Below are 18,081 nucleotides of genomic sequence, written 5' to 3'. Positions count from 1 at the left end.
AAATTTTTTTGACGTTTTTTAAATTTAATTATTGTGTGAAATAATTTGTTTGCTAGTTGGGTAATTGGGCGAAATCAGACTAAAAAAATCTTACGCTAAAACTCACAGACAATTAAATTTATCTCTACAAACGTATGTAAATAAAGAATAGACAAAACCTTAATACTTTTTAACGTATTTATGTTATTTTTTGCAGCGCGGTAAAATACACTTACCTTCGAGGTTATGTTGAGGTGATGGTGATATGTTTTGTTTTAATACTGCCGCAACCATTCGTTTTCCACGGGAAAGCTTCATTTTTTAATAGGTTTTTCCACTTTCAGCACGGATAATGAGAGATTAACTTTTTACACTACTAAATTATTTAAAAAAACACACGAATCGTTAAAAAAAAAAAACGCCGACTAACAATAAAATGCGGTAAACACAAAACAAGCGCATTACTTATTACTCTCCTTCTTTGTTTTATTTTGCTGGTTAAAGCAAGATAACACTATAAGCAATATTAAAAATGTGGATTGTCTCGCGTGTCGGGCAAAATATTGTATGGAGAGTTGCAGTGGTCAAGAGCATTTAGCCGCTTAAAAGTATTGACTAGTAAAAAACGAACTTATATTATCTGGTAGTCAAAGGAGTTATGCCGCTTATTTCTATTGACTGCTTAGATGTATGCGTCTTAGATCTATTAACAAAATGTGAAATATCCCTAACTAGGCCATATTTTGACTTAAACCCATTAAGTTAAGGTTTTCCATTCTTAAAGGTTTTTGTGCACTTAGCTCATTTTTGTCAAATTTGTAGTTTGACTCCCTTGACTATCAAGGCGATTATATAAATTAAAGAAATCGTTTAAAATAGCTTAAGCAATTTAAAACACTTGTTTTTAACTGATACAAAAGTCTATATAAGAATTGTTATTTTTGTTCCTCTGCTAAAATTTGGTGTTATAATACTATTGTAGATATTAGAATGTATTCGAAAATGTGTAGAGAATATACTATTGTACAGAGATTACGTAATAAATAGAGTGAGGATACGGGGTGTACTGGTCCTTCCAAAACCAAATCTGAAGATTTAAATAAACCTTCCATATAAAACTATTGGAAATCTCTTTGAATAAGTTCAGAATTTCTAAGGGCAGTTCTATTTTATATAATCAAGGTTTACTCTTGACCTAAGCCCTTGTCCTACTAAGGGCGGCAACCCTGTAAATAGCCAGTCGACCGTAACAACATGACAATCGAGACTAGGCCGTTTGAAGTTGAATTGACCAGGGAAACTTACGGGTCGGCGAGAGCAATTTCGCCTAAAAATAGAAAATGTAAAGTCGATATATGCAGGGAATATTTATAGCTTAACGCATACTGGAAATATTTAGCGTTAATAACTCTTTCGGGGCGGATTTTTTTCACCCTAAAATTACCGTATTTATGGGATTGGGGTTAGGCTTTTATAGGTTTTGTGATTTTGTTTATCCGTTTTGGAATTCTGTTTGAAAGCATTTGAATGCGTTTTTTCTTAAAGATGTGTTTTAGTTGTATGTATTTCATAATTTTATGGTGTTTATCTTACCATTAGTAAAACGATTAAGATTGCATTGCTGTAAAAATAGAATAAACATACGCTCGTCTGTAAAACATTTATTATTTAAGAGATTTGTGTTGGCATTTATAAATTTCGTAATTCTTTTATAATTTATAACATTAAAAAACCCTAAAATAGCCATTTTTATGAAAAAAAAAAAACCAATAAATAACCCTTATAAGCCAAATTTTCAAGTTAGTTCTTATACCGAGTTTGGCTATCGCATGTCTGGAATCAAGAATTTTGCAGAAGGAAAATGAAGTACTTGCGTGTTCGATTCCATTCGCTTTTCCATTGAAAGCTTTTTAACCACAAATTTTTCCAATTAGTCGAACAGTAGAATTTCTTCGAGACTTAAAACTACTTATTAGGCTGTTAAAGTCGGTAAGTTCTGGTGCTGGGCACGCTATACATCCAAAAAATGCCCGCTAAAGGTCTTAGTTAGGGCTGGAACATTGTAAAAATAATTTAAGAGGATTCAGAAAATGCAACTCATAGACCTTTTGTCTAAGGAAGATTTTCTCTGAAGTTAAGATACAAGAAAATAGTCTAATATATTTTAACCTTTGCGGGCATAACAATAATTGATTTTCATAATAGCGATTCTCATTTGGGACTTTTAAAAATTTTGTTTTTCTAGTGTAATATACCCAGTTTTTTAAAAATAAATTGGCGATATTCATTGTTTTGTTATTGGCGGTTTCATTTCTTAACACCACTAAATCGGTGCGGCCATCGAAACATATGCCTCCCCAAACGCAAACTGAACCGCCACCAAAAAGGGTAGTGGGCGCCATCAAACTTTCATGGTATCACTGTCTCCTTTCCCTCCACACCGAAATTCGACCATCACACATATGTAGCCGAAATCTGGACTTATCCGTAAACATACAAGACCTCCAGTTTTGAAAATTTCAATTACTGTGTTCTATTGCCCACCGATTTCTGCATGTACGATGTTCCCCCATCAATCGTGGATGTGTGGTACGTCGTCTGGCTCTTAAATTGGACGCATGTAATCTTCTAACAGTCTGATAAGAAATTACCCTCCCAGTAGCATGCCTTAAGTAGCTGTTAATTCTCGAAGTCGTAAATGTTCGGTTTCTTCTTGCGGTTACTGTTATATAGCGGTCTTGAGCATGAGTTGTAGCACGTTCTCGGCCTCCACCATGCCTGTAAGCTGCAAACCCAGTCTCTACATATCGATTCCATGCACGACTCACGACACTTTGGGGACACATTTAGCCGGTTAGCAACTTCTTCTTGAGTTAGGCCCTCCTGTAGCCAACGTACTAATTGCTCGAGTTGCATTGTTTCTGACCGTCGTAGAACCATTATTTTTAAAAAAGTAAAGAGATTTATTGGTAACAATGAAAATAATAAATTTTCTACAAGCACTTTTATGTGACTAAATTGTTAGGATTTTGAAACCGAATTCTTTAAAAGAGATAAGAATGATTTGCTATCAAGATTTACTCATAGCATAAAACGCAACTTGATGAATTTTATTTTTTTAGACAAATTTCGGTAATTTATAAAATATCCAGTACGATTGTGGAGCAGTTTATTTTCATCTCAATCGAAGGTATCATCAAGACTAATACTAAAATTATGTTTTTTCTAAGCAGTTATGTATATTACGCTTAAAAAATAGAATTTCCAGAAGAGAAAAATTAAGAAATTAATCATTGATAGTCTTTCAGTCTCTTCCTCTTGTCCTCCTCAAACGAGATTCTCTAAGCATGAGAGTTGATGTCTATAACAGAATTATATATTAATTTCAGATTAAAGAAAGTTTTTTTGTACAATATTCGTTAACATGCTTTTAAACTTTATTCGACTAACTAGCTAAAAATCAACTGCATCCTATTTGTGGCAAGTAAGTAGCAAGAAGTGAAAAAAAGGAACGAAAGAAAATTAATAATGAATTATAAGAACATGTTACAGCGAACAATATTTCTTTTTAAACAACTTATTAAAATTGATATCTGGGATTATCCTTAGTTGATATGAAACGTTAAATCCTCAATAATTAGTTAATATTCGTCAATATTATTATTAATTTTGTCAATAATGGGCGTTAAATTACATCTCAAATAACGCATAACTTAAGTGCTTATGGTACAACAATATTAATAAAAGTTATGTTTTCATTTATCATATCAGGACAAATTATAATAGCTGATTTTGATGCCTAAAAATTAATGCTAAGGACATATAAAATAAGTGAATTTATTAAATAAAAAGTTTATTTTACAAATTGGTGGTTAAAAAAATATATTTTTATTTGTTTTTTATACATCAGAACTTTATATAGTTAGTTACTTGCCTTTTGTTTGCCTGTACTATTTTTATGTAATAAATAATTTTATGTAATAAACAGGTAGCTATTGTTTGCTCTCTATAATTATGCAGTCTTTGGCCTTTTTTTGCTTCTCCTCCCAATTTTGGAAATCTTATTAACTGTAAATAACTTTCAAATAGTTGTTATTTATGCAAGTAGCTGGCGACTTGTCGCTTCAGAATACTACTTTCAATTTTACCTCTTCACTCAGTCTCTTTTCTTCTGAAAAAGGTGGTTTATGATATATTTTACTTGATAGTCATTCGTTAGCCTCTTTCTCTTACTTTTTTAAAATAAATTAGGGCATTTCTTTCAAAATTGCTTTCACAGTAGTTAATGAAGTCACAATGTAGACTGCCTAAGGGATGCAGTTAATAAAAAATTGAGAAAGCAGCTCATGGTTACCGTTTTAAGTTTTCAGTTGTATAAGCTTAGCAGATCATAGAATCATAAAAAAATAATGCTTTAATTTTGTTGATCAAGATATTCCATTATTTAAATTTATTAGTCTAAAACTTTTATTTTTTGGTAGAAGAACAGATTGGCGACCTACTGCGGTATGTTAAAATAAAACTTGTGAATTATATATAATGTCACTAGTTGTACTGAAAGTACAGGATAACCCATAAGCTGATTATCATAAATTAATTTATTCTACTCTTTAACCGATATAAATAAAGTAAAAGATTTGTTCGGGTTTTCTTACTGATCAAAAAATATGAATATACATAGCACATTCTATATAGATTCTTCGTAATTTATCTTCTATATATACAGGGTGTCCAAGATAAGGATCCTAAGCATGAGGATCTCAGTACCTATTGAAGTTACAGCCCAGGTTAAATAAAAAAAAAAAGTTGCGTACTTTGAAGCGTATTTAAATGCCGTTGACAAAATTCAAAAATTTTCATGGCCCGCCGACACCCAAAAAAAATTGTGACATGTGATACATAGTTGAATTTGTAATAAAAAATAGAATCAGATACCGGGTATACTTTTTCTCCGGGCCATATAAAAAAAAAAAGTTGATGATGGTTTCTCGAAAACGAAACGTCGGTTACAAAATCTAAAAACGCCATCACGTAGCTCTTAAAAAGTGCCAATGAAAGTGTTGTTGGTTTTTTTATATCTTTTAAAATAAGGTCAAAAAAAATAAAATAGATTTTAGCAAATTTTCCTTTTTCTCCAATATCTCGGCAGGCCATGAAAATTTTTAAATTTTCTCAACGGTATTTAAATACGCTTCAAAGTGCGCAACTTTTTTTTAAATTTAACCTAGGCTGTAACTTAACAATAGGTACTGAGATCCTCATGCCTAGGATCCTTATCTTGATTGCCCTGTATATACATCTCTGTGGTCACTTTTTTGCCCCGTAATGTGATTTAGTGGTTTTCCAATATTTTTAGTTATAAGAGAGATAATCTTAACAAATAAACATGTTCTCACCCCCAACATGAGGAAGGAAAGCCAAGAGAAAATAATATAAATATCTCAAAGAGTGTAAAGTATTTTGTCAACAAAAGCACGAAGAGGGTCGGTAATATCAATTCGAAACGAACCGGCACACACGATATTTGCAGAGCAATTCAGGGTGAAAAACCAACATATAAACTCAAACAAGCTTTCGCCTTCCTGCGCGACGGTAAGTTGATATTTTATTTAAGAATTTCGCCATTTCTCAAGACCTCAAAATAAAATCAACCCCGTATACCTGCTCAATGGTCTTATGTTTTATATATCGCGGTCGCAGTTCTACCCTTTAAATTCCTGGAGATTTTTTAGAATGCGGACGATTCCGACTGAATCTTCTACATTTTTTATTTAACTTTTATAATATATTAAATTGTTTTATTGCATATTAAACCTTAAAAATGTAGGCAAAAAGTGATCACTACATGTTGAGCGCCACAACTTATTATCGGAATATTTAGAAACCCCTACATTTTATTGTTAATTTTATTTTTAGGCTCTTCTACCCATGATTTGAGGTTTTTCAGGGTCATCCTATGCAGAACTAAGAGTTTTGTAATTTTTGTTACATTTATGACACCTCTACAACTAAATTTAATCAAATTAAATTATATATACTTTCGTTCCATATTTAAATACCGTTAACTTCGTGTTGGATACCAGAGCATCCTATGCCTTTGCAGTCAGTTCCATATTCAATATATGAATAATCATCATATGAATAACATGATCTGAAATATTGATTGCGAATATTCAATTTAATTAAAATTGATAATTCAATGAGAACAAAAAATTGTGAGAAAATGAAATTTGTGCTGTACGATTCTATGTATAAAACTTGACAAAGTCTACCACTTTGATGCAAAATTTATCTGTTGTGCAAACAAAACCTAAAAATTTTACGAAAAAGTGGTTACCACATGTTGGGCGCCACAACTTATCATCGAAATATTTAGAAACCTCTAGATTTTATTGTAAATTTCAGTTTTTTTTATTTATTAGGCCCACACTTTTGTAATTCTCATTATTTTAGTCACCTGTATAACTAAATTTTAATCAAGTCAAATTTATATACTAAATAAAAGGTTCTTAAGTTGGTTTTCTTTACGTGTTTCTTCTGATTACCTCCTTCAGGGGAAGGCATCCAATTAGTACTCTTGCAAAGCTAAACAAAGAAAAAGTGTCTTGGTCATTAGATAGTAACAAAAAAGTGTATGTAAAGTGTGTTCGGAACTGAATGTGTGTAGGTATACAGAATGATTTGAAATAAGTTAAGGTATAGCAAAAAACTGGTAATTTTAAATAAAATTTGAAGAAGCCTTATGGAGTATAAAAGTAGCGTTTATTTTACCAATAAAGTGATAATCGTGCTGGAGAAAATATGTTTTTTTTCATTGAGTTTTAGTTTCTTCTATTTTGACATTTAAAGGTAATAGAAAATGTACCAAATTATATATTTTTATATATTTATATTTAATAAAGGCATCTATATCAAAAGTAATAAAAAAAAAAAAAATTAATCGATACTGCGCCGATTTAAGGCTAAAAATGAATGTAGTATCGGAAATACTAATAAAATAACTACATCGCGGGAAGTATGATAAAAGAGTAAGGCCCTTCGCACATTAGGCAACTAAAAAGAAACTAATTGCAAATTTAAATCGTCAATCAGTTGCCTATTAGTTGCGGCCCGTGTATTTCTACTTTCAACTAGTTGGCAACCAGTTTGAAACGCGTCGGTGATCTGTCAGCAGCAACCGGACATGCGAGTCGCTCGCGATTAGTTTCTAATGTGTTTTATGAGAAAACATTCAAAATGTCGAATATGGCAGAACAATCATTGAATATTAGATTAGTTCAAGAAGTGGACAAATACCCCTGTCTATATGACTATACATTAAATGAATATTCGCGCAAGGACATAACCGAAAAGTTTTGGAATGCTATTGGAAAGGAACTTAATTTATCAGGTATGTATTGATTTATACAGATTTATTTAAATTATTACAAAATAAGCTATACAGTGTAATTCCATTACCATGGAAGAGTAGCTGCTGGAGTTATGAAATAGTTAGATAAATAATTCCTTAAGTTGTATGCGAAAGATTGAGCACTTATTTGAAGATTTTGGGGTTCTATATCGGGATTTATGACCGGGCTATTATTTTCTTCAAATTGCTGTGGATTATATGGTATGCCTTCCCGTTTTCGTACATAATTGTGTAGAATACACACAGATTTTATAATTTGAATGATTTTCTCGGGCGAATGACATTTTATTGCAGTATCTAAAACTTGAAATTTCTCGGCCATCATTCCGAATGAACATTCTATGATACGTCTCCCCGACTTAATCGGTAATTGAAAATCCTTTTTACATTATCCAATGTACGTTGTGGATATGGTCTCATTAAGTAGCGTAGTAAGGGAAATGCTTCGTCGCCAGCAAAGTAGTGAGGGAATTGATTATTGCTCGCGCTGGGCATTTTTGAAGATAGTGGAAAATTTAGGACTTCATTTTCAATTCAATGCTTAATAGCTGAAGCACGGAAAATTCCGCTGCATAACCCGTTTCAATTAATGTAAATAGACCATCAGCGTCACAGCATGCCATCAGTACAATAGAATGGTACGATTTATGATTAAAATTAGTGGATCCGCCTAGGCAGTTAGGTAAATTTCACAATAAACCGAAACGTTCTGCAATTTTTTTCCATTGTTCCATATCTGGAATGGGCAGATATTCTTCCTTTAATACATCCCATTTAATAGCCGTGATTTCGGTCACAATTTGTGAAACGGTATTGTCCCCTCTAGCAAAATATAAAGCCAGACTGACGAATGTCCTCCAGTCGCAAGATATCTGAAACAAGAATGTATTTAAAATAACACTATACATATTTTGTTTTTATTTTGAATTTTTTTACACACTCTACTACCCTATACTTTTCTGCGGAAATTTCTGCCTGGAACTAATAGTTTTCATTTAAATAAAAGATAGGCAAAAAACACAAATCAGAAACATCATTTCTAAATATATTTTTTATTTCAGGGACCGAATGCAAGGAGAAGTGGAAAAACTTGAGAACAGTATTTGTGAGACATATGAAACCAGCTCCAAGTGTCTCTTCAGCTAAATTAAAAAAGGCTTATTATCTAACAGCTGCGATGCAGTTTGCTTTACCATATATAAAAGCTTTAAATTCCGCGACTTCAGGGAATTTGCCAAAACAATCGGAAGAAGAAGTTCATGATGATCATGAAGAAGAAGAGTCGGATGATTCCCAGACAACACTTCCACGGACAAATTCTGTGTCCCGGCCAGCACCATCCCCACAATCAAATTCATTGCAATTACCATCTCCTCACTCGTATGCTTTGCCATCTGAGCCTCCACAATCATCAATTCATAAAAAAAATCATCTTCAAAGCGCAGAGATAATAAACAATCAAAAGATAATGTAGATGAAAGCTTTGATGAATATTTAAAAGCAAAAAAAAACTTGATGCCAATATGGATCCGCTGCAGAAGGCCAATAAAATGTTTTTACTGAGCCTACTGCCCGATTTAAACGAGATGTCTTCCCACCAAACAAAAATGTTTAAGCGAAAAGTAATGGATTTAATTGATGATATAGTGCATAGTACGCCAAAGATTTTGAGCCCAAATTCAAATATATCGACCGGGTCTAAAGTCTCGGCAGAGTTGCAACCTACAACCTCAACAATTCAAACAGAACAAGAAAATATCTTGACCCCCCTTCATATTGCAACACATAATCCACATAGAGCCTCGTCTTATTATGAATTTGTGGAAAATATAATCAATACTAATGATGTCTAATTTAGTAAATAACATTTATTTATAATTCTTCATTTTTTATATTAAAGAAAATAAATTTGTTTTTCTTACCTGAGGGTTATTAAGATTCTTTCGTCTGCTCTAACATATTCTCGCATTGGAGTATTTTTCTTATGGATAGCAGGGACAAGCAATTGTACTAAGTGTACATATGATTCCATTCTATATCTATATATATTCTATTACTCTATATATATATTCTTCTCTATTATTCTATTTATATTCTATTCTAATTCCATTGATTGACATTCTATAAAAGGCCAGAAACTTGGCGTCAGTTTCTTGTAGTTCTTTTGCAGCAACAAAAGCTCTGCATTTTATATTTTTCTCAATGTAGGGGTGAATCCAATTTCTCCTTTTCTTTTGTCGGTTTCTCCTTTTTTTATAATAGTAATAAAGGATAATATCCTCATCACTCGAATCACTAGATATTTTTAACGCGCACTGTACTAAAATAATAGTTTAAGCACAAAATTCCCCCGATAATTCAGAAGCGAAGTGATTTTATCAGTTGCATCGTGTGCGATTCGTAGTTGGTAGCTAGTTTGTGATTTAAATTTCCAATTAGTTGAGTTTCTTTTTAGTTTCTTAATGTGAGGAGGGACTAAGTGTGGATTTTATTCACAAAAAGTAAAATATACAAAAGCGAGTTAGGTCTTCGTCGCGTCGTGTGATCTAAGATTAAACTTATGGTTATTTTTTACAGTATTTATATTCTATTGACGCTCTACTGGAAACCCCGATAATCTTTAGTGCTTAGTAAAACGTATTATAAAATAATTTAATTTACAATGTCCTTAATCTTTTTTCTAATTACTTAGTTTTTATTACATACTTATATTTTCCTTAATCCTACCCTACGGTCTATTTAACTCCTATTTCGATATCTTTAAGAACCCTCGCCACTACATGAAATATTAATGAAATAATAACTAAAGTTTTTTAATATTTTTCATAATTAAGCAATTGTTAGAAATGTATTAGTCTACGTAAACTACCTCTTTTTATACTAATTAACTACTTTATTTTTATAAGAAAACAATGATACAATCATTAACGTTACAAAAACAAAAGATTTATGGAAATTTTATTGGACATGGCAACGTTGATGTTTGTAAGCCACGCCTCTCTGTGGCTTACAAATTAAAAGTAATTATTTATTAGCTACTCATTTTTCTCTCACTTTTTATTGTTTTTTTCTTATTAATTGACCTAACATCTCTTTCGATCAACAATTATTGATAAAAGCATTAATTTGACCTGGAATTACGCCTTTTATTGGTTTTTTTGCAGGAATAGTAATTAAACCAGAATAGATGGCGATTTGCGTTTAACTGGTTATGAATCTTGCTAGCTTTAGTTATTTAGTTTTCGAACCCTGTCTCGAATTTTTTCTAATAGAGTTAGTTTTCCAGAAAGGAGATGAACGTGTAAGATTCATTTGCGGAGTTCTAAGGAGAGATCACTATCTAATTTGCAATTAAGATATTTTATTTCTGGAAAAATAAAGTAAATTATAAATTTGTAAATTACTTTACTTTTTATTTATAATTGTAAATTATAAATAAAAAGTAAATTAAAATTTCCAGGCTATTAGTTTTTTAAATTGATTTATTTCAATAGTTAAATTGTCTTTTAGTACACATCAACGACTGTAGCTGTTTGAATACCAGGTACTTTACTAAATAATCCAGTGCCACTATTATGGAGGAATATCGGTTTTGGTAGTTCTGTTATCGCTTTCGTCATAATATGTTGACAATCATTCACTCTCAGAATCCTTTGTATTAAGTTCTTTAATAACCACGAAATGTATTTATTTTATTAGACATAAATTAATAAAAATTTTCATTATTTTCGAATGTCATAATTCAGACTGGGTCGTTTTTGTAGTTTAAAATGACACTGTTGACCTCTTATTTCTAAGTTTATTAAAAAATGTTTTTAATATCTTTAATATTTTTAAGATGCTTTAACTGGTAACTCTATATTTAAAAAATATTTCACTGTATAACGTGCATTAATATTATCAGTTGTACTCATATTTATACTTTTTTAATGAATTTTACTTTTCATAAAAGGTACAATTTGCATACCATTGCCCTCTTAGTTTCTCTTACTCACCGAACTTAGGCTGAACAGCATGTCATACGAAGCATTTTTCTAATAAAATTGTGAATAGCTTTTTGCTTTTATTGCATTGTAACCTCCTCGACTAATAATAGATTTCTAGTGGCTAACAATCAAGCGCAACTGATACCTGTGCCATAGAGTTTAAATCGTCACATCCCGTTATTCAATCTCTAAGTTGAATATTAGGGTAAGATACTTCCTACTATCCTGATCCTCAGATGCTGCTTATCATTATCATTTTGAAGCAAATATTCGGAAATTAGTACCCATATTATTATCCAACGGGACAATATAATTCGTCCATCCAATACCAAAACCGTGAATGCGCAAATTTGTAGTTTTGAGAAAACCTCATTTAATATTGGAATGAGCACTAAAAATACTTTCTTTTGCTGAGCAAGCTTGAGAGTGCTGATTTATAATTAGGATTGGTCACTGTTCAAGTTGCAAATTAAATATATATATATTTTTTTATTTTCTTTAAGAGAGCACATTTGTTGTTATGGCATATAGGCAACAAATTGAAAATTTGCACATTCGTGGTTTTCGCTTTAAGGAGACGATTATGTTAAGGACTTCGTGCATGTACCTTGAATTCGGTAATTCATGACTTCAGTTTCTAAACTTATAACACTATAAACATAATTTGATAGTTATTTAATAAACTTTATTAAAATATTAAAATTATCTATTTAAAAAATACCTACCCAATTTTATCTGGATCTAAGGAATTTCAACGAACAAAAACCATAAAATAATATTTAACTATTTTTTTATTAGCAATATCAAAAAATGTTTAAAAATCAAAAGAATGCTGTAAAAATACAATTAATTTGGCTAATCAATAATTATTATTTAAAAAAAAAAAAAAAACATATAAAATATACAATTAAAACAACTGATTTAATATAAAATAGTTTTTTAACAACATTTATATGACGATATGTCTACACACACGAATATTGTATATGGTGCATTTAAAACAAAAGTGTAATATATTTGATTATATGATTTTTGATCATTTATTTACCGGAATATAAAACCTCTTAAAAATAATTTATTTTTATTTATTAGGACATTATTTGTTTGTTTAGAATATTATGTAGTGCATTTTGATTTAAGTTTTATTTAATCTTAGATATTTAGTAGAGAATTAATCTAGGATGTAAACATTTAGGTACATATATAATATTATATAATTACTAATGACAATAGATGAACACCAACCTTTTGTTTTATGCCATAACTTAATAAATACACGCCCACTGTATCTACGTCTTCCAGAATATTCCATGCAAGCCTTCCACAACTACTTTACACTGTACAAGATGCCGCATACTGCGATCTAAAATGGGAAAACTAAAATTAATTGGGGGATAGTTAAATGAAAATCTATATAAGTTTAAATAAAAAAAATTAAGAATTTTTGGTAATAAATATTTCTCAATAAACTTAGTCACTGATTTATAATAAATAAGTAAAAGTATTACCTTAAATACTATTTAGGTTACCCCTTGTTGAGGCCACTGGATTTGGTATTTTCAATTTAACTGTATTGAAAGAAGGACAATGTTAGATGTTAAACATAAAATCAATTTTAATAATATGGAAATATTTAAAAACTAATTTCATATTTTTTTATTAGTTGAGAGTGTTTCTGATACTGCCAATAGCAAAACAAAATTTTTAAAGAAAATAAAAAAAGCATTTCTTATCTCATTAGCGCCCAGCGTCATCATTTGATGACGCCAGAAATTGGTGAGGATGAGAGCGCCCAAGTTGGTTGGCGATAGCCGATGGCTGTCTAATGCATAGAGCAATGCCTACGCAATATTCTGCAGGTGGTATTTACTAGTGTTTGTGTTTACTTGTCCGGCGAAAATCACGTTGTTTCTTAAAGATTTTGACTAGAAAGACCTGCTATAGGCCCATAAGTCATATTTCCTTTAGTAGTAAAGTAAGATACTTTGTTTAGTGTGTTTTACAACCAAAGAGAATTTTTTTAGCCGAAAACCTAACCTAAATCTCTGTGTCCTCAAATGAGGACACTGGGTTATTACATATTTTTTAAAATTATTTTTAGACTGGCAAAAAATGAATAGACATATCTTTAAGAACTTAGACGATGCGGTGGAATATCTATTCTAACCAAATAGATGCTGATATTGCGCTATTACCTCCCGAGGTGGATGAATTGACGGACGTAGACGATATTGACGATGATGACTTAGGGGCGGTTGATGTGCAGGACGTCCCAGGGGGTTGTGGAGATACAGGTAGAAGAACAAAATGATTGGGAATCGGAAGATGATCTAACGCTGTCAAATTTCATAAAAAGGAAAAAGGTTGTATGCAGCACTAAATCCTGGACACCAAAATGGACTAAGGAAGAACCCATGTATGAAAATATTGAAGAACAAAGTTGTGCCGAAGCTTTCCACAAAATAAAAGAAGAATTACAGGAATTAACACCACTAGAGAGGCCATAAGATACGCCCAACAGAAAAATAAACATGATTTTTTGTAACTTCGGAGGACCTCAAAATTTTTATCGGGTTTTTGATTTTTTTATCGAATGATGAGATGATTGTAAAATATTTTGGACACCATGGCCTAAAGCAATTTATCAAAGAAAAGCCTATACGGTTTGGATACAAATTATGGGCGCTTTGTAGTGATAATGGGTATTGCTACAACTTTGCAAACAGCAAAGCCCAAGATTCCTCTAGGGACAAGAGTCGGAACAAGTATGCTGGAAACTGTAAAAAATCCTGAAAAACACATTATTTTCTTTGATAACTTTTTTACGAGTTACATCCTCTTGTGTAGCCTAAAAGAAAAAGGCTTCCGAGCCATAGGGAAAATCGATCATCCAAGTGTCCCACCAAGTCATCCAAAGAATTCGAGAAGGAACCGAGAGGGGCCCTTTAACAGTAGCCAAAAAATTCTTGTAGTCAAATGGAATGATAGCAGGTGCGTTTCGGTGGCAACCAACTTTGATACACTTTTACCAACCACTATTGTACAAAGGTGGAGCAAAAAAGAAGGTGGTCGTGTTCCAGTTGCACAACCTCTTTTGATTACCAACTACAATAAGCATATGGGAGGGGTGGACCATGATTGGTTGCTTGAAAAACATCACATATCCTAACGATCGCGATCGTAAATAGCTCAATTCTCTATAACATGATCCATACCGGAAAAGAAAAAAAATCCATAAGACTTCAGGATGGATGTGGCTTATTCATACTTAAAGATTGGTCATGGAAGAAGAGTAGCCTTTGGTCGTCCCTTGAGTTTTTCAAATACGTCTCGGAGTAATGTGACAGAAAACGTAAAATCCGATGGCAAGAATCACTTGGTAGCTAAGAGAGAAAAGTAAAGGAGATGTCAATTTAACACATGCCAAAGTAAACCCCGCACATTTTGTTCGAAATGTAATGTCACTCTTTGTGTACCTTATTCTTTTAACAATTTTCATAAAAAAATTAGTTTTTTAATTCATGTTTCATAAACACCTCTGATTTTTTTATCAGTACATTAGTTTTATCTTGTAATATATGAAGTTGTTTTTGACCCAATGGTCATTACCCAAAAATCAAAAAAAAAAAATTATTTTTTATTTTTTTAAGCCAAAACAAACATGTTAACCAAAACTTAAATAGAAATTAAAAAAAAAAAAGTTGGGCCTTAATGGGTTAATATAGTGATTCATTCAAAGGGATTTGTTAATATTTGTCCCTCAACATAAAATATTAAATCAAATTGAATAATTAAGTCAGACATACATTAGGTTTAAAATTTATGTTTTCTTAATTTTATAATATCATTGCTGAGTATTTAGTTTTTTTTTCAAATAGGTCAAAAATCTACTTAAAGGTATCTACAAAAACTCATTCATGGGGAGAAATAAAATAAATAAATTCCATGCAGGGCATGCTTAACTATGTAAATCGTACTTGTTTAAAACATCTTAGATTTTTAAAATTCAATTATGTATTTATTAAGCTATGACTATATCATATATTATAATGGAGTATTATAAAAACGGTTAATATAATAAGCAACACTTATAATATAATAAATAAGCGTAATTATTTATATAAATGTTTGAATGAATTATACTTGCGTGTGCGTATTACTGTGTGGAGTCTCATTATCCGTAGCTGGTCCTATCTGGTTGGCCGGCGTATAGTACTGTAAAAAAAAATTACCATTAAAAAAATATTGATCGATACGAAACCCATTTTTTTTTGTAAAGTGGCATAACTTAAATGGCTGCGATGCACATTTTCTTAAAAACCACTGCTTTAATATACTAAAGTCATGCAAATTATACCATATTATACTATATTTTTTTAAATTAATTTAGGGCGTATTTATTTAAAACACTATTATTTTTAATGGGCCTCTAAAAAGCTAGGTATGAAAATATTTAAAATTAGTTTCAAATACATTATCAAGATCAACAAAAATAAGTTGGAAAAAAATAAGTAAAAACTAAAAATAGAACTAAATGAGAATAACAAATAAACTTCTTTACAAGAAAAGCAGCAATATTTAGAACAGATTTTTTTAAAACGGGTTCAAGTAACAATTAATATATTAAAATTGAATTTGTTAAATTGCTCTCAGATACCTAGCTAATGAGTATATATTTATGTATATTTATATATTTATATATATAGGTCATAAAATTGGCCTTTTTTACCTTTTCAAAAGTGTATAACAGTATGGAATTATTTTAAAAAATACGCAAATAACTAACAATTTCCTAAATTAAATGCATAATTTAAAAGTAGGCCATAAATAACAATAACAGACAAATAAAAAGTTACAAATTAATAACGACGAATGGGGAATTGCATCATTCCTATTATTTTTGTAATAAAAAGAACATAAAAAACAAATATATAAATTTAATAAACACTATAAAAAAAACAACCATATAACCAAACAACATTTTTATAAGAAATGACCACCATCTTCTCTAATACTTTGAATAGCATTCAAAATACTAATTTGTCTCAGATTTTGAAATGCTAAATTAATTGCGTCTTGAAGTTTTATTAGATTATTGCATGGTCTTTTATATACTTGTAAATCAAATGGTTGTAAATACCATAGGTTGTTCTGTGAAAAGGAATACTGAAAATACAGTGGTAAGAAACCAAGAAATTAAAATGCCTTTACCGAAACGGTGTTTATATGGTCAATAAATGTGAGCTGATGATTTAAACTCTCCTATAAAATATGTTCCTGTTCTTTCGAAAAAAACTTATAAAACAATATTTACTTGAATTTATTACGATCTACAGGTCACCAAAACTTTAAGTCGTCTGCTAACATTTTGACGAAAATGCTAAAAAGAAGTGGAAAATTATGGCCACCCTAAGGGACTCTAAATGCACTTTAACACTTTCAAATAAATGACGATCTGTACTTTGACTACGTCTAAACAAGGAGTTCTTAACAATATCAGCTTATCTAAAAGTAACTGAAGATAGACCCGATCAAAAGCATTTGAGCAGTCGGCGTATACCGCATCTACCTGTTTAAAATCATCCAAAAAGTCTAGGTAATGCAGATCGTATATAGATATACAGTGTACTCCGTCTATAACGTAAATGGGATGTAACGTACTTCCAAATATTTTGTACTTATAATTCGGAACCCGCCCAAATAGTCTTGTCATTTTACTGGATATAACGTACTAACTAAAATTTTAACTCCGGCTATAACGTTCAATATTTTTGCCCGATTGACAGTAATTTTCCGGTTGTAACGTACAAAGGTACGTTATAAGCAGAGTAATTTTCCACCAGTGTCGGGGATTCCCATTAATCGAAACTGAGAAGTTTCTCTGTCGTCGCGCGTTGGCACCTGAGAATGACTCTGAGAATTTTTATAGAACATGCAAAATGAGATGGCCGGTAGTTTAAGATTGGACATTGCGTGTTATTGTGCGAGTGGGAGTTTTAGTAGTTTTTTTGGTAAAATGACGGATAAGCGCAGAGCTATAAATTTGAAAGAAAAAATAGACATCATTAAAAGTATTGAAAGTGGCATTAACAAATCGGAAATTGCGAGAAGGAAAAATATGGCAAAAACAACAGTTTCTACAATTTGGAGCAATCGTGAAAAAATCAAGCAAGCAAGTGAAAATAATTTGACAAATATCAGATTAGAAATTTTGCCTCCCAATTGCACTTCTGTCATACAACCAATGGATCAAGGCTTAATAAAATGCCTGAAAACCTATTACCGTAGATATTTTATGTATCGCCTAATTCAAGCATTGGATAGTGAGAAAACGTTCAATCTAACAATTCTAGACTCGATAAAAATAATTGCGAAATCTTGGAATGAGGTTTCACAAAAAACGATTCAAAACTGCTTTCGAGGGAGAGGAGTTTGATTCAGATGATGACTTGCCTCTGAATCAGTGGTACGAGAAATATAAAAGTGTTGATGATGATGATGACTGGAATATTCCGCTAAGTTATTGGTTGCAAAATCACTGTCAAGATGTAACTACTGTAGAAAAATATCTTCCTTAACTAGATAATTTTACGACCATCGACGATAATCTGGTAGCAACGGAGACCTTAACGGATTGCGACATTATTGCCGAAGCTATAGAATCAAAATGTTCAACGAATGATTTAAGTTCCGATATTGAAAGCT

The 18,081-nt window shown here is 31.3% G+C and overlaps 1 protein-coding gene across 2 annotated transcripts in view; it reads right to left on the bottom strand.

The window, feature by feature from the left end:
- Positions 1-12,445: 12,445 nt before the first annotated feature.
- The window catches only part of LOC126739452 (glutamate receptor 1-like), a 92,435-nt gene continuing 86,799 nt past the window's right edge, over positions 12,446-18,081 (bottom strand). Inside the window, exons 18-20 of one of the 2 annotated variants that reach the window (XM_050445132.1) lie at positions 15,520-15,591; positions 12,885-12,944; positions 12,446-12,739 (exon numbers count right to left, since the gene is read on the bottom strand). In XM_050445132.1, the coding sequence (XP_050301089.1) occupies positions 12,936-12,944; positions 15,520-15,591 (81 nt within the window). In that variant the 3' untranslated portion in view covers positions 12,446-12,739; positions 12,885-12,935. The remainder of the gene's footprint in view (positions 12,740-12,884; positions 12,945-15,519; positions 15,592-18,081) is intronic. The other variant, XM_050445133.1, reaches the window with a different exon arrangement.

This window comes from Anthonomus grandis, chromosome 8, assembly GCF_022605725.1.
Source record: "Anthonomus grandis grandis chromosome 8, icAntGran1.3, whole genome shotgun sequence".
In the NCBI taxonomy this organism is placed as follows: Eukaryota; Metazoa; Arthropoda; class Insecta; order Coleoptera; family Curculionidae; genus Anthonomus; species Anthonomus grandis.
Note: the sequence above shows the minus strand (reverse complement) of the source record. Positions and strands in the feature narration are given on the sequence as shown.